Genomic DNA, 22,639 nt, shown 5'->3' with positions numbered 1-22,639 from the left:
ACTCCCATCCCGAGCCTAGAGGAAGCCAAGATCCCAGAAGAAAACTACTTTTCCCAGGGCCCCAGAGTTGGTGGTGACCCTGAGACCAGAACCCAGGTCTCTGGACTCCCAATTGTGGACATCAGCAAATACTACATTCAAGTTCCATGAGAGTCCATATCTTTGACATTCATTAGATGTGTGGCGCAGGGCAAGTTTCCTCATTTGTTAAACTATACTGTCACTCTGAGCCGTACATAGTCATTGACATCCATGCGTATGAGGGTTCTCTTCTTATTAAATAGTTTCTTGTATAACATGTTCCTATATTAACATTCCAGTTTTATACCTGTAATTTTCCACTTCTCTTCTGTTTTTCACTCTAAGAAGTTTTTAATGGTTTCCTTTAATAAAAAATGAGGAGCATTTTTATGGGACTGTGTACAAGTAGTGATAACATTCTCCAGGATTCCCAGATGACAGTGATAACACATGCAGAAAGTAGTATTATGGGCTAATATTTGTATTAAAATCTAAAACTTGAAAGGTAGGAAAATCAGGCTAACTTCAGTATTTGTCTTGTTGTTCAAACTTGTGGTGTATTACCATAATACCCTACTGAAGCTGATTTCAAGGTAAACCATAACAGGAAGTGAGCAATTTCCTTTTATTCACTAAAAAATAAAGGAGTGTATTAGTCGCTGATATACATGAAAGAACATTATAACTTGTAGTACCCATGAATTGACGTCAGCTTCCTAAATTTAAAATGCTGACTGAACCTGTGTGTGAGGGGGTAGAAAGGCAAAAAAAAAAAAAAAAAGAAGAGTTACTTCTGCCTGCTCTGTTAATCACAAAGAATAAAATAATAACATTTTAGCTCTTTAGTGAATTCAAGGCTGTAATTCAGCAGGAGCTCCCTTGTTTTAGAAACCACTGGTACTAGGTTCTCTTAGTCCTATCTTTGATCCCCTGCTTACAGTCACTTTGCTTTCATTGCTTCCTGTTTTAGCCCTAATTTATTTATCAGAATGGCCTAAATTCTTGCCTACACTGGAAAGATTTCTTTAGAACATGCCTCAAACACTGACTACTCTCTAGTGTTTATTTATAAAATCAATTGACTCCGTTAATACTTTGCCCATGAAATTTTGTCTGCAGTTTATTCATCAGACATTTTTTGAGTACTTAACTACATGCCGGTTGGAGGTGCTGGGGATTCAGGGGGGAGGAGCGGCAAGACCCTGCCTTCCTGGCCCTCACACTCTAGAGATTCAGTGAGAGGTGACAGTAGGTAGCTGGGAATGGAATGAATGTGGGTTTTTTGTACCTCCCCTCCAACCCCTTCCTTGTTTCACTGTGGAAAGAGCCCTGCTGTGGGCGACTGGGCCACTACACTCTAGTTGCATCTCTGCCACTAAGCAATGGGTAAGCAAATCGCTTAGGGTATCTCATTCTGTATTTTGCGAGGTTGACAGCAAAAAAGTTTTTGTGGGTATAGGTGTGTGCCTCCAAGGTAACATCATAACACAGAATAATTACTATCACCAGTGGCATTCAGTTATCTTGCTGGGATCATTGATCTCTATCAGAATCTGGAAAACAGGTTATTTACTTGTTTTGGCTCCTCTCCAAGCTGCAGTTGTACCCACTCTATGAGGCCGTTCCCCAACGGGAATGCCAAGAAGCCTTGGCGCGTGGGTGGTGGAATATTGCTCTGCTGAAATCAGAGAACCAGAATTTCCACACCTAGTCTGTGGTGGGCTCTGATCCAGTAGTCATGGATGACTTCTCTCAGGGATCCTTGACCAAAGTGAGGCCTGGGACAAATCCCTGGCCTAACTGTCCCAATCAATGAACTGGCAGGAGGACCACATCTTAAGCTGTCCCTTCTCATCACTCCGGGTCCGTGGAGATGGTGGGGGAAATAAAGCTAAACAAGAGTGGCTGCTTGTTGTGCCAGGCACACAGCTGTGTGTTTTACACATACCATTACATTTAAATCTCTGAAGAAGAAACGTTAACTTAGCTAGTAATTGCATATGTGGGTTTTTGAACCCATATTTGTCTTGATTCTCGAAGTCTCTGCTTTTTCCATGATTGGAACTTTTCTTTCATTCTCAATTTATGAGATTGTATTTTTTCCCCCTTTTAACTATCTTGAGTTCTCTGTGAAGTTTTGAATGCCCATTCACTTGTGAAAATGGGTCTTGATTGGATACTTTTTTTTAAAAAAGGGTTTTATGTTTTTAATGGCTTTGGGGGGTTAATGACTTTGTAAGGTGTCCAAACCAGTGAGTAATAGAGAGCATCTGTTGACTTCAGTAATAAATTTCAAACTTGTTTAGAATTCTGCTTATGTGTTAAATTTGAGTTTCTCCAGTGAGCCTTTTTGTATCTTAGATGATTTATATCTTTCTGGGGAATCATTTAGAGTGTGTGTTTTTTTTAAACAAGTGGTCTTCATAAAGACTAGGGCAGACGGATATATATCACACTCACTCAAACATCTGGACTAGACAGGGCAGTTCTGTTTGATGTTTGTTACAGAAAAGGCACCATCAAATGCTAGCAACTGTTTTATTCTGATCTTAACATCATGTTTAAAACATGCCTTTTTTTTCCTGTTTTCTAACTTAGTATTACTCTACTGACTGGCAGAGGCAGGAGAAGTAGATGTCCACACCCACAGACCCTGGTGCGATGCCCCACCCAGGGCCTTCGCCAGGGCCCGGACCTTCCCCTGGACCAATTCTTGGACCTAGTCCAGGGCCAGGCCCATCCCCAGGTTCCGTCCACAGTATGATGGGGCCCAGTCCTGGACCTCCAAGTGTCTCGCATCCTATGTCGACAATGGGGTCTGCAGACTTCCCACAGGAGGGCATGCACCAAATGCATAAGGTAAGAGTTTATTCTCCCATTCAGCCTCGTCTTCTGATTCATGGATGGTTAATATTCCTGATAACCCCAGCCCTTTTTTCTATTATTGTCAGCAAGAGAATCAAGTGAGATCTTTGTGTTATCTTGTATATTATTCTGAGGTACTTTTGTTGCTACAAATGTACCAATCATGAAGATCAGATGTTGGCTTTTTAAAATACTAAGATAGACTATGCAGTTCTGACAGATCCTGTGATTTGTGGGTTGACGGTGTTTTGGTTTGGTGAATGTGTATGCTAGCGTATAAGTCTTGTTTATTTTTTTTTCTGTGTTGAATAACTTACATCATCTACAAATGAATACACTGAAAATAATTCTTTCCTAAAAATGTTGATACTTATTAAAAATTAAATCCCAAAGAGCATAAAATTCCTTTCCTAAAGGGTTTTGTTTTTAAACCTCTATTGAAATTAAATAGTTCCTAGGGAATCCTTAAAGTGCACTTCTCTCTGTGAAATAGTTTTATTCTGGTTTTAGAAGAAGGTTTTGATTTTTGCAGCGCTCAGGTCCAGTTGTTTGTTTCCGGACTAAGGTTATAACAATCCTTTATTTATGAGACTCAGATTGTTGCTTTGGGGACGATCGTATCTGCACAATTTGGCATTATGCCTTCACAGGAGATGCAAAAAGAGAGCACTCTTTTGAGAAAGTAAACAAGGTCCTCTGCGACAATTTGCTTGGAAAGTTAGCAGTGGCCAAGGGAAATCTGTGAGGACACGGCACTCTTCCTGAAGGATTTGCCTAATGAAACAAGCAGAGGTTTTACACTCCTTTGGATGACATCACAGGTGAATAGGGTTGTGGGGCTGCCTCTTGATATTAAGTAGGTGTATTAGTTAGGGTTCTCCAGAGAAACAGAACCAGGAGGAGATCTATCTATCTATCTAAATAGATAGATAAAGAGATTTATTATAAGGAATTGGCTTACACAATTATGGAGGTTGAGAAGTTCTACCATCTGCAGTCAGCAAGCTAGAGAGATCCAAAAGAGCTGAGAGTATAGTTCCAGTCCAAGTCTGAAAGCATAACCAGAAGAGTCAGTGGTGTAAGTCCCAGTCCAAGAGCAGGAGAAGACTGATGTCCCACCTTAAGCAGAGAGCAGAGAAAGAACAACTTCTCCTTTCCTTTGTATTCAGGCCCTCCATGAACTGAAGGATACTCACATTATAGAGGGCAGTGTTCCTTATTCATTCTAACAATTCAAATGCTAATCTCATGCGGAAACACCCTCACAGACACTCCCAGAAACAATGTTTAACCAAGTATCTGAGCACCTGTGGCCCAGTCAAGTTGACACTGTTATGGTAAAACGAACCATCACAGTAGACAAGCAGTGGAAGAGACTAGAGATTACCACAGAAAAGAGTAAGTCTTTCCTCTAATTGAGTAGGAATTTAGGTGAGATTTAAGGTAAGGTATCAGAGCCTGAAAGGGAAGATCCATTTGTTAACAATTTTGTTATTTGATGATTTTCAAATCTTAGAAAGTAACATATGTTTACTTTGAAAAGTACAATGATACTGAGATAAATAAAATGGTAAATTCTAGCTTCACCCCAGGTAACAGCTTGTTGTATATGCTTTTTGCACCTTACTTTTCTTCATGTTCAGTAAAAATATTGCATAAGCACAGTACGTATATACATATACGTACATTTTTTTTGCTTTTTTTTACACTAATAGGATCATATTGTCTCTGTTAATTACCCTGAAACTTTCTTTTTTCATTTAACAATGGATACCCTTATAATTTCACCAAGATCTCTCCCCCTTTTTTTAATTCATTTTTTAGCTCGTCAGATACCTAGAGAAATAAAGCTGCTTGTTATCTGTGTCATATTTTTTAGGGGACATAGTAAACGTATTGACATATGGAAGTCATTAAATTGTCGTGTGTTTAGATTAAATTAATTTAAGAGCTGTATTCTAGATCTGATCTGTCACTTTTAAAACTTTACCCAAGCAGGTTACATAATTTCAGAATGGTTTAAAGGTGTTTGATCTTCAAAACGAAAGATAAAATTTAAAGGTAATATTTAGCTAAACTTAATTATTATTTAAGCATTTAAAAATTCAGTGAATGAGTGAGTGTTGGATCAATGTTACTTCTTTTTTTACTGGATTTTTTTATTGATTATAATCTCCTCTAGTTGCTTCTGTTTCATTACCTAGCATCTTTATCACACCTTCTCATATTTTCTACCCCCATGGCTGCTGTCTTTTTTGTTTTGTTTTGCTGTCATGCTGCAAGTTTTATTTTTTGCCATCCTGCTTTTCCTTAGCCCCAGCTCCTCAGATAGTTCCCTGCGTGAGGACACGGCTGAGCACTTAGAGCTCACACCTGCTGACCAGATGCCTTCACTGTCTTCCCTTCTTTTTATAGGCAGCTTTATTCCTTGTCCTGTTCCTCCTCCTTCCTCTGAGCTTCAGCTTTTTGCTTTTCAACGTTACTGGGAAATAAATAAACAAGTGGCCTAAATACATCTGCTGTGTTGCTTTGATTTCTTCTCTATTATTACTATTTAACAGACTCAGTGACACTCTTTATACCAGATTCTTCCCATTTTTCTTCTGAACATCCTCTTTATGGTAAATTTTTCCTCTTTTCAAGCACATGCTTTTGACTCTGCAGAAATTAACTTTCTTTTCTCCAAAACTGCAAACACTCATACTTTCTTGCTTGAAGTCATTTGGTTTCTATAAACTCCTGGAAATATTTCTTTCAGGCTGTTTTGAAAATTGCAATTACAGTTTTGGAAGGAATAGACTTTTCCTTTTTTTGAACACACGCTCCGTTGCCCAATTCTGGATTGGATTAACGTCAATTCAATAGCTATTTATTGTGTGTCTGTCATGTACTAGGCCTGAAGTCCTGGGTTCGGCCCCTGTGTTCATGATTTATTTCCAAACCATGACTTCAACCTTTTCCATTCTTCCTACCTCTGTAGTATACCTTTATCTGTTTCACACTCCTTCCCTTTCAGTATTGAGCCCCATTCACTGCTCTGCCTTGTCTGTTCTTCTCTTCCCAACTGCCATGGAACCTTCTGGTTTCAACTTTTAAACTTTCCATAGTTCCTTTCCCTCCAGTGGGGGAAAAAAAAATGACCCAAGAATTGATCATTGCAGACATTTCAAATAGTCTTCCTTCATACTGCAGGCTAACTTCATCCTATAACAGGTTTCAAGACTACTTACAAGGGCATGGGAGAACAGCTTGTATTTGTCTACCTTGTGAACTTCATTTTTATTGGCAGATTTTGACATTACCAAAAAAACAAAAAATCAACTGTTTAGAGCCTTAACTTTTGACTTACAGATGGTTTTGCCAATCCTATTAATTTAGTCTTTTGGTTTTTTGGTTTTTTTTTTTTTGCCCCTACCGGCGAAATGTAAAAATGTATGACCATAGAATGGGTGATAAATGATTGTGCCACATCTTTGAAGACTTTAGGGAGGGGTCTTAAGACTCTAGATAGGAATATTGTACCTTAAAAAGGTGTCTAACTGATGTCCTTTAAATGTTTCAGCCCATGGATGGTATGCATGACAAGGGCATTGTAGAAGATATCCACTGTGGATCCATGAAGGGCGCCGGTATGCGACCACCTCACCCGGGCATGGGTCCTCCCCAGAGTCCGATGGATCAGCACAGCCAGGGTTTGTGTCTGCTGCATATCTGATTTTGGTTCCATGCCATGGTCTTTAAGTCTTTCTTATTGGATATTTTAATGATTACTTCCAAAGAATGTGTCTAAGGAAGGTTGAATCCTGCAGGTTTCTTTTCCTTATAGAAATCTACCGCCATCCTCACCAACTCAACTTTATGATTTATATGGGCAATTTCATTTCCGAAGTTTTAGAAATTTTACTAGCCACCATGTGTCCCAGCACTATGCAAAGTTCTCCCTGTACTTTATCCAGAATCTTTATCGTGATCTTGTAAGGTAAATGATGTTACCCAATTTTATAGATAGGGAAGCTAAAGCTCATGAAATTTACTTTGTTTCCTGAAGTTCACACATCTAGTCAGTGATAGGGCCAGAAAGAGAATCTAGGTCTGCCTCCCAACAATGTCATAGATGTGAAGCTGAGATGAGCCACCTGTGTCCCTTGAATTGCATGCTTATACATGGTCACTTTTTCTGACAGTGAAATTACCTGTCATTGCTGGTGGGTGGCTGTAGTAGTCTTCTAGGACTGCCACAACAAATTATCACAAACAAGATGGCTTAAAACAATAGAAATTTATTTTCTCGCAGTTCTGGAGGCCAAGTCTGAAATTAAGGTGTCAGCAGGGCCATGCTGTATCTGAAAGCTTTAAGGAAGACTCCTGCCTTGCTTCTTCCTAGCTTCTGTGGTTGCCAGTAGTCCTTGGCAGTCCTGGGCTTGTGGATGCATCACTGCAAACTCTACCTCAGTCTTCACATGTCATTTTTCTTATGTTTGTCTGTGTCCAGATTTTCTTCTTTTTATAACGATATTGTTCATTGGATTAGGGCCTTTCCTAATCCAGTATGACCTCATCTTAACTGGATTACATCTGCAAAGATACTATTTCTAAATAGGGTCACATTCAGAGGTACTGTGGGTTGGGACTTCAACATATTTTGGGTGTGGGGGGGGTGGGGCAGACACAATTCAACCTACAATGATGACCAAATTAATATATGGTATATTTATTTTGTCCTTTGTGCCTTATACATCCTCTTTCCTTCCCTCACTGTTGAAGGCATGTTAAGATACATTAAAGCCTTTTAATACCCTGTGACCTGATTTCAAAATCATTGTGTGGTCATTTCAAAATGCAAATGGCATGAGTTAATCTAGCATCAAAAAACATTAATATGTACACATTCTAATTCAAGGCTTATGGTTTACGTGCTGCTATATATAATCCTATGTAATTAAATGTGTGTGAGTTTTTCCTCCATCCATGATCAGATATCTGTCCACCTGAGGGAAGACTTTTGGTTGGGAGGATTTTGAGAAATGTCTTTACAGGTCTTTTCTTGTTGAAATATAAATAGAACAGTCATAGAGGCATAGAAATGTCTCTTCACTAACATTTGAATAGGCTTTTGAATATCCCAGGCTTTGATCTGAATTTTGGTGGCAGGTAGGCATGATTGTTGCAGATGACTCACAGAATCTTGACCATGTCAGAAAAGCAACCTGAAGCATTGGGACTTTTTGTAGTGCAGGAAGAAAAAATTTGACCCATTCACTGTTACGAAGAAATTAAGACAACACTTCCAGGTTGATCATTTAAATTCTGAGGAGCCAGGTGTGTTCATAGAGCTAATAAATGTAGATCTTATTTTTAATACCTAGCAGGGGTAGATGAGTTATATTCAGTAATTACTGAAGCCAGGTGCTTGCTCTTTCTGCTCCTGGTATTGCAGTACCTCTAGTGGTGGGGCCCTAGGAAAACCCAAAAACAAAAAAACACTTTAAATCTACAGATCATAATTGAGAGCATTTTTACCTTTATTTCTCTTAAAATTTCTCTGATCGCCTGGCTCCCCTCTTTGACTTAGGAATGATGTCATATTTATCTTGGAATCTACAACACTTGGCATGATGTCAAGCACATGACTGGATAGATACTTAGTAAATTTTGTTCTATTTGGTATGGAAATAAATCTATGCATTAAAATGTCAACAATTTTAAGTAGATCTGAATTTCTAAATGTAATTTCAGTAAGTTATAATCACTTTGAAATGCAAAGGTCTGCATGAAAGGGGATCAGAATTAACATTTAATATTATTCTCTAAAATAGTAAAGTGGATCGTAGGTTGGGGAATGAGTTATTTAAAGATATATTTTTGAATAAAGCAGTATTGGTATAATGTAGTCCGATTCTATGTAATGGTCTAAAAAGAATTTAGAGTTGGTAATAGCATGTATCTTTTAAAAACTCATTGTAGGAAGCCATTTCTAAACACACAGGTACACAGAGAGGTGTGGTATTGATCAGAAGGCTGCCAACTTTAACTACCTAACAACCTAGTAGGATATTTTAGGGTATTGGTTGAGAAGCAAAATCATTTCCTTCAATAAATGCTGAATTGTGTACCTTATGGCCCCAGTGATAACATTGTTTATTTTTAGTCCATTGGATATAAAAAGCCTTCAGAGGCAGGTATATAATATTTAAGTATTGTGTGCAGGTTCATGTGTGTGTATGTGAAGAGAAAATTCATATAAAATTGGCACTTAAAAGTTCAAGATTATTAATAGGAGAGAGGTTATTGCTTCTCTCCGAGGCGAGGTGAAACTGGGGAGATAATGGCTCTTGAAGACCAGGGAAGGAAAACTGCCACTTTTCAACTGCTTTTGAATGAGGAAATCAAAGAAGATTTCAAAAAGAGTAGATTCTGCATCAACACTGTCTTCCTACAGACAAATGTATATTCACTCTGAGGCAATTTCTTCACTGTGTTTTCTCAACTAAAGATAATTACCAAAATATGTGATGTTGTCGTATCGTTTAGATTCTGTTTTTCTTCAAGTTTTATGGAATGCTACTCATGTAGGTAGAAGAAAAATCTCTCTCGTTAGCTGAGATACTGTCACTTTTTTTAATATCAAACCATGACAGAGTGATTCTATTAACATCCCCTGTAAATTCTGGGAAGTAATTCTTCCCACCTCCAGTTTCTTCTTGCCAAATTTGAGGTGAGATTTTTCTCGTATTGATTAATGCTCAAAAATGACTTTGATTCTGCTCTTAGTTTCTTTCTTATCAAATTTAAGGTAAAATTTGTTCGTATTGATTTTTCCAGTGACCAGGTTCCCTTTTTCAGAGGTTGACTTTGTGTCCTTAATGTAAGCATCTCTCTGGCCTTCATAATGTTGCCTTGCCACGTCTCACCCTCACAAAGATGCCTCGTTCGTAGTTTAAAAGAGTGATTTGATGAACAGTGTTAGAAAGTTGAGTTTAGACTGGGTGGCCTGATATTTTGGTCCATTGTTTTAGGCTTCCTATAATTTGTCATGAGTGAGCTTATGATTGACAACCTTAGGAAATAAGAGAGCCCAGTAACCAGGAGACATGTGGCCCATTTTAATCCCTAGCGGGATCCCTCCTACCATGAAAATATAAATAGCTTTGATGGAAAGTTTTTCCCCCTGTGGTAGCTTCAGGACTGGCCAGACCAGGTGTCATAATGAACAAACTACCATTTTGCACTAGTGTCACAGTGAAAGGGTCAATGTAGGCCTCATGAAGAGGGAAGAGTGTTGATGATGAAGTTAAGTGTACATAACTGATAGTCTCTCAATGTTTATTGTTATACTTGACAGCATTTTGGGATTTACATTTCTGCCAGGCTTGTAGGCTGATTTCAGGGGAATTTTTTTGGCTAACTTACATGACCAACTAGCAGCCTCACTGCAGCATGGTTTTTGTGCTCTCTTGAGGAGGAAGGATTTGAGGGGTGATATTTATCGGTTCTTCCATTTCCCTTCAGGGCAGGATTTCTCTGAATGGAGCTCTGCTTCTCACCAATGGATAGAACAAAAACCCATTCTTGTTTTAGGGGATCCTGGTAAATTTGCTTCCCTCTTTAAATGGCAACTGGAGATGAAAGTCACTGTGTCCTTGATTTTCTCTGGTCTCATGAATGGTGATGGTGAATTCCTAGTCAGTGGTGGTTATGTATTCTGGGGCCGCTGTGATTCTGCATAGATGCACAGAGCTCTTTCAGTTCAAACTTGACATAGCTTCACACGTACAGCAGGTATCTAATAAACACCTATGTGATAACCTTTATGATAATTGTGCCATGACTGCATTTATTAAAGGGCAAAGACTTTTCATCTATGTATGTAACAGTGTGTTTTAGGAATCTTTGACTTGATTAATTGGCACTTTGTTTGAACTCAAGGCAACATTTCAGATTGTTGTAGGCTACTGTGTTCTCCCCTTTATCTTGAATTTCCCTCCAACACCACCCAGTCATGTGTTTTTCTAGGAATTCTTTGGCCAGGCTATGCAAGTCATCTCCTTTGGCCAGGCTATGCAAGTTCCTCGAAGTTTCTATGCATTTTGATTTTCCTTCCCTAGAAAAGTGTTTTTAAATTTCCCATTTAGATCTGTTATAAACCAAACAGTTCACTCTGATTTTTATGTTATATTGTTAAGTGGATCTAGAAGATCTTTAAAACTTTTAAGTTCTTAACTTATTATTGTATAACCAAACTTTTGTTACATCATGGAAAGGACATACATGTTAAAATCAGACAGACCTTGGTTTAAATCTTGGAGCTACCAAGAGTTAATTGTGTGACTTTGAGTAACTCACTTGCTCTCCGAGCCTCAGTTTCCGAGTTTTAAAAAATGAGGTAACAGTACGTATCTCCTAGTGTTGTTGTGAGGACGGGGGAAATAATGTATGTTCTGCTCACATCCTCTTGGCGCCCCTTATCATTGCTACACCCCCCCCAGCCTGATTTCTCCTGGCCGGAACCACTGTCTTGGGTTACTTCCGTCTACTGAGACCCTCCCTACCTCCACCTGGGAAGGTCCCTGGAGAATAGTGATCCCAGAGGCAGTGAAATAACCAGTGACTGATGACTGTTAAGAGTACATACATCCCAGCTTCTTTATCCCCTTTCCTAGGATAATTTGGAGACAAGTTACTTACCTTATATCCCAGAGCATCTTCACTGGATTAATCTTCAGACACCCACTACAGCAGCAGGCTCCATAATGCACCTTTTATTGTCTGCCTTCCCTTCTTTCTATCACCTTTGCGTGCCGCTACCCGTGTCCCTGCACCTCCCCAGTAAATTGTCTGCACTCAATCCTTGGATCAGGCTCTGCTTCCAGGAAGAACTCAATGGAGATAGCTGAGTGTAACTCACCTCCTTGCAGAATGCCTACAGCATGTAGGCCCTCAATAATTGCAAGTTATTCATAACGTGCATAATAATAAACCAAGTATTTACTCTCCCCACAAGACATTCTTCATTCCCCATTGAGATATATTAGACACTTTCAGGTTTTGTTCGCTCAGTTGTAGCTGCTTTTAACAGATAGCACTATCCCCTGAGGCCTGTCCTTTAGGTATACAACAATCACTACCAGTTTGCCTTCTAGGACACTTGTGGCTATTGATGGCTTGATTGTGGTGAGTCCAAATTGAGATGTGCTTAAAGTGTAAAATACTTTACTGAATTTCAAAGACTTACTATGCAAAAAAGAATGTAGAATATAATAATTTTTATGTTTGGAAATGATAATATTTTAATTATGTTGGTTTAAATAAAATATATGATTTAAATAAACTTCAATTTTTTTACTTTTTGAATGTGGCTACTAGAAAATTTTAAATTTTATACATGTATAAGCACATTATATATTAAATTTTAAAACTATATATAATTATTACATTATTTATAATTTGCATTTCTCTAAGACAGTGTTGCTGTAGAAAATTATCAGAGTATTTAGGAATACCTCTCTTTCAGGGCTGTCAGGGCAGCCTGTGATCACCTCGTGTGTTCTATTTTAGGCTACATGTCACCGCACCCATCTCCGCTGGGAGCCCCAGAGCACGTCTCCAGCCCTATGTCTGGAGGAGGCCCAACCCCACCCCAGATGCCACCGAGCCAGCCAGGGCCCCTCATCCCCGGTGATCCTCAGGGGATGAGCCAGCCCAACAAAGGTCCCTCGCCTTTCAGTCCCGTCCAGCTGCATCAGCTTCGAGCTCAGATTTTAGCTTACAAAATGCTGGCCCGGGGCCAACCCCTGCCCGAAACCCTGCAGCTTGCAGTCCAGGGGAAAAGGACATTGCCTGGCATGCAGCAGCAACAGCAGCAGCAGCAGCAGCAGCAGCAGCAACAGCAGCAGCAGCAGCCACAGCCGCAGCCGCAGCAACAGCAGCCGGCCCTTGTCAACTACAACAGACCATCTGGTAGGTTAATATACAACAAATGAATAATGCCACGGTCCAGCTCGGATAAGAAAGACTGCTCACACACAGAAGCGCTGGGTTGGTGCAAGCCCGGGGCTGACTTAGCCTTGTGTTGTACCTCCCTGGCTCTCTTTCCTTGCTCCACTCAGATGGCCAAGATTCTTGGTCTCCTGCTACAGAGTCCTAGAGCAGTGTTTCTTAAACTTCAGAGGCTCTCAGGCAAGCCGTGGACCTAGGGAGAAAGCGCCATCACCCACGATTTTGCATTCTCTTTCAAGAGGTTCAAGGTTTCTCAAAAGCCCATCCACACACCCCAGGTTAAGGACCCTGGTACCCAGTGCATTCCATCCACCAAACTCACTCCTCAAATCAGCCCCTCTAGAGCCATTATATATTTGTTGATTTATTTATTTCTACCCTTATTTGTTGTGAAAAGCATCTGGGGAGGCTTACAAGAAGCATACCTGTAATAAAATAATTATCAAGTAGAACAATCAGAAACAAGGGAAAATAGAAAAAGAAGTAAGTTGAAGTCAGCAATGTGGGGACCACAGAAGCTCTCCTAGTTGCTTTAGCTGAGCTTCAAAGATGACTTGAGCTTATTGACAGAGCCAAAAGGAGATACCTAATTCTCACCATTTGGTGGAAGGAAGTTGCTCACCTGTTTCTCAGAGGACAAATAGTCATTTTTAGCATGAGAGCATAAAGTAGATTTCCCCAGGTGGGATCATTCTGTAAATTATCATTGTCATCATCATCATCATCATCATTATTGTCAAAAGAGGTACTACGTGATAGAAACATCGATAACATTTGTTCATACTAGAGTAACAGATTCCACATGGCCTATTTCTTATACACACTGGGATAAAATCCGAAGCCATGACATTATGCAGTGGGTAGAGATGACATCATCCTTTGCATGGCCTCCTGCTGATCTGGCTTGATCCCACTGATAAAATTCAGGGGTACAGGGAACTGTGGGGGGATCTTCCATGGAAGTCGTTTCCTCTAGGAAGGCTTTTGTTAAGAACTGGAAAAGCAGTGAGTTTATGGAGCTGCTCTAATGCGAGCCTTGGATTCCAGGGAATGGGATATTTGCTTGACATTGCTACCATTTCCTGTGAGTGGTTTCCATTCATTTGGGCAAGTCCTGACATGCTGGTTATTGCAAACAACTAGTTTGGGATATTGGTACTCTTCCTAGGTTTTGGGATTTGTATAATGGGAATGAGTTCAGATTAGGATTTTTTCTTTTTAATATTTTACCTGTTGAGTTTATAAATGTTTCTTTTCTGGTAGAGACAGCTCCAAGAGTTGGCCTACTTTAAAGATAGGTAATTTCAATGAATTTATTTCTCACAGTTCTGAAGGCTGTGAAGTCCAAGAACAGGGCATTGGCAGATTCAGTGTGTGGTGAGAGCCTGCTTCCTGGTTCATAGACGATGCTTTCTCACTGCTTCTTTACAAAGGGATGAGGCAGCTCTCTGGGGCCTCTTTTATAAGGGCACTAATTCCAATCATGAGGGCTCCATCCTCATGACAGTCACCTCCCAAAGGCCCTACCTCCTAATATAATCTCTCTGGAGATTAGGATTTTATCCTATGAATTTGGTGGCGGGGGGAGAGACACAAACAAATCAGCCCCTAGCAATGGGTTTTTAAACAGCAGGAAAGTGTCATTTCATCTCCCAATTTCGGTGTGGAACCGTTTAGTAGGTGGAGGATCCCATAGCACTGAGCAGTGGGGCTGGAGGAGAGGTTGTACGAGGAAACCAAGCAGAAAATAGCAGCTTGAACCCCAACGTATTTAGACTTTAAAACTGCAGAACTCTAGATCTTGGGAATGCAGCCAGATAGAAGAAAAAGGTATGTGTGTGTGTGTACATATATATACACATGTGTAGCTTATGCTCACTGAGTGCCTACTGGCCCACTCACGCTCCATTCTCAGTGATAAGTACCTGGCACATGTCACATAGCTAATAGATGGAGAGTCAGGATTCAGACCCCAGCAGTCTGACTTGAGAGCTCATGTTCTTAACGACTTTCCCATGCTGGCTCCTTCCTGGAAAAAGGCTCATGACAAGGAAAAGAATCTGTCACAAAGTCTGTGTACCAGAATGCAAGCATTTTACCCCTGTGCGTAAAGAGGCAGAATATCTTAGCTCCTCCTTACTTAAAGCCTTTTTATTCTTACTGTAGACACAATGCCAGAAAAATTGATAATCTTTATATATCCCATGTCTCAGTTTATGAGGATGCTATCTAGCAGGGTTTCGAGTAGAGGCCAGCAGGTAACAACCAAATAGCTGAAAGCCTGATGGGGAGGAGGGAGCAAAACTGAACCTCCCAAAACCTAGTGGTTTGGGACATTGTCATGTGGGCATAGTCCACTATCTGTTGCAGCTGGTCCCAGGTGCCACCTTGTTGCAGACCTCCACAAGCATAGGTATTTTTAAAAATGACCTAAAATGATGAGACCGAACAAAGTGGTAAAATTTAAATGATGACATTTTAGTTATCTGGACGCTTGTACATAATAAATACTTCATGTCCTAATAAACTCATCTTTGAGTGCATTTTCTGGATCATTTTCAGAAGAGAGGGCTGTATTTTTTCTTAACCTGGCTTCAGTACCTACATCTTCCCTCATCATATCCCTGTCATTAAAGGGAATTCATTTATTACTCACTGCTCGTGTCTTAATTTCCAACAGTTGGGCCTTCATTAGAAATAAAAATATTTGGGCAGAGAAGGTTTTATGGCAGAGTAGACCAGGAGATCGTGAATGAAGGAGGAAAGAAGATACCTCCTTCAAATAGAACGAGCCCATTCCTGCCACTGAGAAGGATCTTCCATCTGACAGCATTGCTGAGCTTGGGCCCAGGTCTCAGATTTCATTAGGGAGACAGATAGCCTTACTTGCCAAAGACATTTTTTTAGACTGGCATTTAGAACAAGTCAAAATAAGGCAAAATTTTCTTTTTAAAGTTACTATAATATTAGACTTTATTATCTCCTCTCCATTTTGTAAAAAAAGTATAATTGCTCAAAAATACCCTTGCTAATATTTTAGGAAAAAATAAGTTTTAGTATATTTACTTATCTGGAGGTAGTCATGTTCCCATTTTTCTTTTGTCTTATTTCCTAGTGTTACTTATGTGTGCAGAGAATCTTTTTGGCTGGAGTGGTCTGCCTCAAACCTACTCCAAAGTTATCATTCACTAAGAGTGACATCATCCTAGCTACCACCAGAGAATTAAGGTTAGACTTGAGGCATTGCACACTGAACACATAACTGCAGTGGTTTCCCCTATGAAGTGTCAGCCACTTTTATAATGGAATGTGCCCTTACCTGCTATGGGCACCACTCAAATCTAACCCGTCATTTTTCTTTTCATTTTGATTCACTTTCCCTTTTAGAGATTCAAGCAAAATAAAAAATGGGAACTGAAAAAGTTTTGCTTTTTTTTGGGTATGAGAGAGGGACCTTATAATAGAAAATGGAAGTTTTTGGCTCTTTTTTTTTTTCAGTGCTTGTCCCCCCACTTTGTTGGGTTTTCTTTTTTTGGCATCTGAGATTTCTTGGTATGCTCGATTTAAATGCACTTCATTACATTTATTTTTTCCAAGCTGTGGAAACCAGTGAAATTGTTATTTAATGCACAAAATTTTATTTGCACTATTGTCCTGTATACTATTATAGAAGACCAGGTGGGAGCTCTGAATGCACAGAAATTCTGTGCATGTGAGACTGAGGTGTTTTAATAAGTTCGTTGCCCTATTTCTTCAATACAGGCATAGGGGTGCATCCAATACAGATCCTCCCTTAGCTGTGCTGGGACTCCCTTCTGGAGGGCCAGAGCATGGATCTACTTTGACTCCTAAGGTGAGGACTGAAGGAAAAGCAGATGGCATTTTGTACCTCTGACAATTAGGCCTAAATCGTTTATGTTGGAGAGGGAGTAGGAGATAAGCTGAAGAATGTGATTTGCCTTCCATTTGAAGATACCAAGGAAGAGTCTTATCAAGCGGCAAACATGAGTGTCTGGTGTAGGGGAGGTGATTTCTGTCGATAGATTGCAAACCCAGTCAGGCAGATGAACCCTCCCTGTAAGCTGCCTGAGGGACAGATGGAAACCTAAGGAAGAGGTAGTTACGTTCTGGGCATGGCTAACTGTTCGATTCCCTAGCTTCTGTAAGTAGAAGTTTTTATATAATACAATCTGTTGGAGGGGGAGAATACAGACCCACACAGTAAAGGAACTTGTTGTGTTTAGTTAGGAAGTGGAGTTTGCTGCGAAGTGTCTCTGATGGCAGATTAGCAAGAAGCACATGGCAAGCTGACTTATCTGTGTATTTGTGGTGAGCAGTTGTATTAAACTAACACTTTGAAATTTGTGCAGAAAAGAGTACTCCCAAAGCGGCCAGCTAATATGGTACCGAATTTCCCACAAGGAAATTTCCTTTCTTTTGCCAGGGGGTTTTTCTGGATAGCTGAGTAAAATTAAATTAGGCTTCTTTACCTCTGTGCCCTTGGTTGCAATAAAAATGACCAAAGAGGTAAGGTTTGAGCATGTAGACATATCATCTCACTGAATGCTTACCACTGCCCTATGAGATAGGTATGGTTATTGTCCCCATTCTGTAGATGAGGACACTGAGGTATGGATTGGTTAAGTAACTTGCTCAGGCTCACACAACCAGTAGGTGATGGAGCTGAGGTGAAACTTACCATTACTTCTGGAAAGATACAGGGTGTTTTAAATGTACCTGTTTAGTGCACAGCAGGTTGTAGTACTTTTAAACTGGAGATTTGAATGTATAAGTTCATGTTTGGCTCTCCCTCTGTCTCCCAAGGTCAAGGGTGAATCTAACTAGATTGGCATGTCCTTATATTTGGTGTTTGGAGAAGGCTATCCTTGTGTATATCAGATCTAGTTTGGAGTCACAGACTAAAAATGACTAGATTCTGAACCAGGGGTGACAGACATACTCTGCATACCTTTTTTTTTGTTGTTGTTAGACATGGTTTTAAAAATAGTGACTTGAATATACCTCAAGGAGTCGTCATAGGCTTCTGCATCTATATTTGAAGGCAGTAGTGCTAAAGAAAGGGGTGCCCAGAGTAAGTGAATTGTATAACACTACCGCAGTGTTATGGCTTTTGTTGATGAATTATTTGAACTTTGAAAGGAAGAAAAACACTTTGAGAACTGAACTTAAAATAATTTTTATGATGTTATCAGTAAGACCTGAATTTTCTTTTTATTAAAGGCGGTGGCTTTTAGAGGACCTCAGTGTATTAAATTCATTATTTAGTATGCTTATACCAAGTCTTCAAATGTATTTGATTTTACCAGCTTCTTGAGTTTATTAAGAGGATTCATAGAATCATAGAGAATTAAAATAAATGTCAGAAATCAGTACCTGCTCTCACTGGACTGGATCACACCTGGATCACGCCTAAAGCAACCCAAATGAAAAGTGGTACCCTGTTTTAAAGACCTAAGGAAATAAATGTGTTCAATTTTTCATAATGTATGTCTTTGTATGGTTAATTATTAAGTCGCTCTGAGGTTTATGGGCCATTATTTTTGTTACCATTTAATAACTTTATTTTTTCTTAGAAAGGATATAGAAAATACTTGGAAGATTTGAGAGCCTTTTAGAAATTTTAACGTCTGCTTACTGAGATTCTTTTTTTTTTTTTTTTTTAGTTTACTAACTCATCTGGTAGCATCACTAATCTTATTTATGATTTTAAGGTAACTAAAAATTCACCAACGAGGAGAAACGGAACACTTTTTAAAAAAACTTTAGTTCTGTACTTGGCAATTAATTTAAACTCCTGAACTTTAATGTGGACAATTACTTTAAATTAACTTACTAAATATATTTTGATAAGCTTGAAGATTACAAGTCATTTTATTCTGATAACGTGAGAAAAATGGTCGGTTGAATCTTAATATTTGCTAATTTTTATTAGGTGGAAGGAGCAGATTTTTTTTTTCTTTTTGCTGGTACTGAATGTTTTTAGAAATATTTTCTGATATGTAGTAAAAACAAAAATTAAGTTCTGAGATTCACTGATTGAGCCTGAAATATGCCTTATAGGGCATTAAAGAAAAATATGTGCTCCTTTTAGCTCACAGCAGAAGACTGGCAAACTCCTTGCCCTACTGGCAAGTATTGGTTCTAAGAGCAGGGCTATTCCAGATTGGGATAGAGGTCTGCCCTAGAAGGAGTTGCGGTGAGATTTGCAGGATGTGATTTTAGGACCACACCCAAATTACACCTGACTTGTGTGGATTCCCTTACATTTTTGAACTCTGAATGCACATGTAATTAAAACAAAACAAAACAAAAACAAAAACACTCTAGAGCTACATTAAAACCTGGCCATTGTCCCCTTAATCAATTTTGTTAAGAGTCATTTTGGGACTATTTTCACCAATGTTCATTAGTGAATGCCATTTCCCTATGGGGATAGATGCCAGATTTTTTTTTCTTTTTTTTTTTTTTTCCTTTTCTTTTTGCCCCTTTCATCCTACCCTTCTCCGCCTCCTTCCTCCTCTTCCTCCCTGCCCTCCTTTTCCCTCTCCTCCCCTTAGGTCTTTAAGACACTTGGTGATTCCATCACTGGGCCCTGGGGGGCGGCAGCAGGCCAGGTGTGGCCCGAGGGCGCCGTCCCGCAGGTGTTGCCCATGTCGCTCTTGTCCCGCAGGCCCGGGGCCGGAGCTCAGCGGCCCGAGCACCCCGCAGAAGCTGCCGGTGCCCGCGCCCAGCGGCCGGCCCTCGCCCGCGCCCCCCGCAGCCGCGCAGCCGCCCGCAGCCGCCGTGCCCGGGCCCTCGGTGCCGCAGCCGGCCCCGGGGCAGCCCTCGCCCATCCTGCAGCTGCAGCAGAAGCAGAGCCGGATCAGCCCCATCCAGAAACCGCAAGGCCTGGACCCGGTGGAGATTCTGCAGGAGCGGGAATACAGGTAGCGCACCCCACCGGGGAGAGGCACACCTGCGGTGTTCTAGCAAGTGCCACCAAGCCCAGGGGTGAGGTGGCCCCTCCTGTAGCGGTCGTTCTGTCATGGGCCAAGGGAAGGGCCTAAAGGAGATGGCAGAGACAGAAATTCACGGTAGGAGAATGATTGCAGAACAAAGTCATGGGAGTTTGTATGCCACTGGGGGACCGGGGCCATGATGGCACTGGGTTGGCCAAACCGTGATTTTCACTCATTCAGTCAGAAAACTTTTATCATATCTACCCTGTGACATGCCAGGCACTGGGGGATTCAAGGTCCTTTTCCAGCCTGGAGTTCTGTGGATCCAAGAAAGTGGTCATCTCACAATGCGTTCACTTATGCAACGCATTGTCCTTGTTTGTCTTTGTGTCCTTGAATGGTGACTGAGGTGGTCAGATGTTGAGTGGGTTGTGCTGGCCTGACCTGCAGGTTAGTGCTATGTCTCATACTAAAGCATACTTCGGTAGCTTGGTATAACATGTTCTGTGTTTTAATTCATGTGTGCTTCGGTCTATAGCTTGGACCAGCTTTCCAGGTAAACCCTATGTAAGTGTCTTCAGATGAGGCTCCTTATTTAAACTCTTACTCCAGAAACTTAATTTTTACCTGATTGGCATATTTACCACAATCAGGGGTTGGCAACCCTTTTCTGTAAAGGGCAGATAGTAAATATTTTATGCTCCGTGGGCCCTTACAGTCTCTGTCACAAGGACTCAGCTCTGCCCTTGCAGTGTGAAAACAGCTGTAGACAATAATGGGCTGGCTGTGTTCCAGTGAAACTTTATGCATAAAAACAGGCTGTGGGCAGGATTTGTCCTGCAGGCTGTCGTTAGCAGACCCCTGATGTAAATGGTTAACGTCAACCCAAAAGGGAGTCCAGTAAGTGCTGAGTCAAAATAAAACAAAGCTAAGATTGTGGATTCTGGAGTCTGCCAGAATGCATACTCTGTCATTACAAGCTGTGTTACTGTGGTCAAGTTTTATCTCTTTTCTATGACTCAGTTTTCCCATATGTTAAAAGAAGATACCTCTCGAAGAGTTGGGAAGATAAAATGATACTGATTCATTTAGTAAATATTAGCTACTATTAGCTGCCAAATAGTAACTTAATTTAAAAGAAAATTAGAGTTTAAAAATTACAGAAAATGTTACTAAGCAATGTCTGGGCTCTCTTTTAAAACATTATCTTCATCGTTATTGAAAAGCATACCACTTATTTGTAATTAAACTGAAATGCTAAGTTACCAGCTTTGAGAGTTAACTCTGAAAGAAATTAGATATATAATTGCCATTAGATGTGTGCAGTTTTTTGAATGAAGAGTATGACTTTACTCTCATTACTATTACTAATCATCCATGAAGAGCTTTTATATTGCTGTTTCCAGCATTTTGTGTACACCTAGAGAGCTAGATACTCATCATCAATTGATATTTCAATGCTGATAGCAGATTCTGTTGGGTGAATAATTGCTGTATGTTATAAAGTTAAATGCTAGCATACTCCTGGGCAGAAAGACTGTATTTATGTGCAATGCTTTTTTAAGTTGCTGTTGCGTTTTAAAAAGCTAAAGAGTCAGTAATGAGATATAGAGGTATCATGCAGTGACTCTAAAATTCTGACTTCCTAAGAGGTAATATTTTTTTCCTGCCCTAATGGTACAGAACTACCAGTACCTTTGTTAAACTACCCTCATTAAATAGATGTTCTCTACATTTAGAAATTTTATATATGTCCAGGTGTTTTTTCCTTATTCAGCCTGTGTGTGTGTGTTTTAGCTTTTTATTGTAATGGCTTCTAAATGTTCCTTATCATTTTTGCCAGAATTTACATTGTAGGACTTTCTTGTAATGAGTTCCTTTTAGGACCTTTTTTGAAAGTGATCTTAATGGATCAGTATTAAGTGTACAGGATTAAGTAGAACTATTTAGCCTATTCCAATTCCAAAGCTTTTGTCTTCCACTTTTGTGTTTATAAATTAAAAAAAAGATTCTGTCAGTATCTTTTGAATTATATGCATTGCAGGATGTGGCAGGATGGCTGGTTTTCATATTATTATTATTATTATTTGATAGATGGCTACTCCTTTGTAAAGCTGTGTGAGTTTTGAGTGATTGATCTGGGCAATCCTGGCCCAGAAAGTTGGTGAGTCCTTTAGCCTAAATTTTCCCGTGGCATGTGGAGAAGCAGCATAGGTTTGCATTGGCACCATTGCAGGGGCATGATTTGTATTTTTACCTATAGGACAATAGCTGGCTTCTGCCTATGTGAAGGTAAGTTGTTCAACTGCAGAGATTAGTTAAATTCATCCCCTAAAAAGGTTAGATTAAGTCCCTTAGGCACTTATAAAAGACAGCAAAGAAACCCTTTTTTCTTTTGACCCTCTGTAACAGAACGGCTTACTCTAGCCTTTTGCACTGATAACTGGAAGGGTCTAGTGCATCTTTATCACCTGATCAAAGATTTGAACAAGGTATAAAAAAATCTTCTTTTACAATTTAATGAACTTAGTTTGAGCAAAAATCATCTGTCAGAAATGCTTTAACAGATGTCAGTTTCTCTGGCCGTTGTAATATCACTCACCTTGTCTATGAAAATTGACAGGAAATTTTCAGAATCTTACATTTTTTTTTTTTTACTTTTAAGTCAGTTGGCTGCTTTGCCTTATTCATCCTGAAATTAGAATTTTGACAAATTGACCTTCTTTATTCAGTAGGAGCATAAATAAGTTTCTGCATGTGAACATGTTGCCTCAGATCTGTACAAGCTCTCTAGTTCA

General features: G+C 39.9%; 1 protein-coding gene across 3 annotated transcripts in view; it reads left to right on the top strand.

Annotated features, from left to right (window-relative positions):
- The window catches only part of SMARCA2 (SWI/SNF related, matrix associated, actin dependent regulator of chromatin, subfamily a, member 2), a 163,091-nt gene that overhangs the window by 10,736 nt on the left and 129,716 nt on the right, over positions 1–22,639 (top strand). For all 3 annotated transcript variants that reach the window (XM_045563426.1, XM_045563428.1, XM_045563427.1), the window contains exons 2-5: positions 2,620–2,880; positions 6,449–6,578; positions 12,442–12,843; positions 19,574–19,829. In XM_045563426.1, the coding sequence (XP_045419382.1) occupies positions 2,656–2,880; positions 6,449–6,578; positions 12,442–12,843; positions 19,574–19,829 (1,013 nt within the window). In that variant the 5' untranslated portion in view covers positions 2,620–2,655. The remainder of the gene's footprint in view (positions 1–2,619; positions 2,881–6,448; positions 6,579–12,441; positions 12,844–19,573; positions 19,830–22,639) is intronic.

The sequence above is a fragment of the Lemur catta genome, chromosome 10 (assembly GCF_020740605.2).
Source record: "Lemur catta isolate mLemCat1 chromosome 10, mLemCat1.pri, whole genome shotgun sequence".
Classification (NCBI taxonomy): Eukaryota; Metazoa; Chordata; class Mammalia; order Primates; family Lemuridae; genus Lemur; species Lemur catta.
Note: the sequence above shows the minus strand (reverse complement) of the source record. Positions and strands in the feature narration are given on the sequence as shown.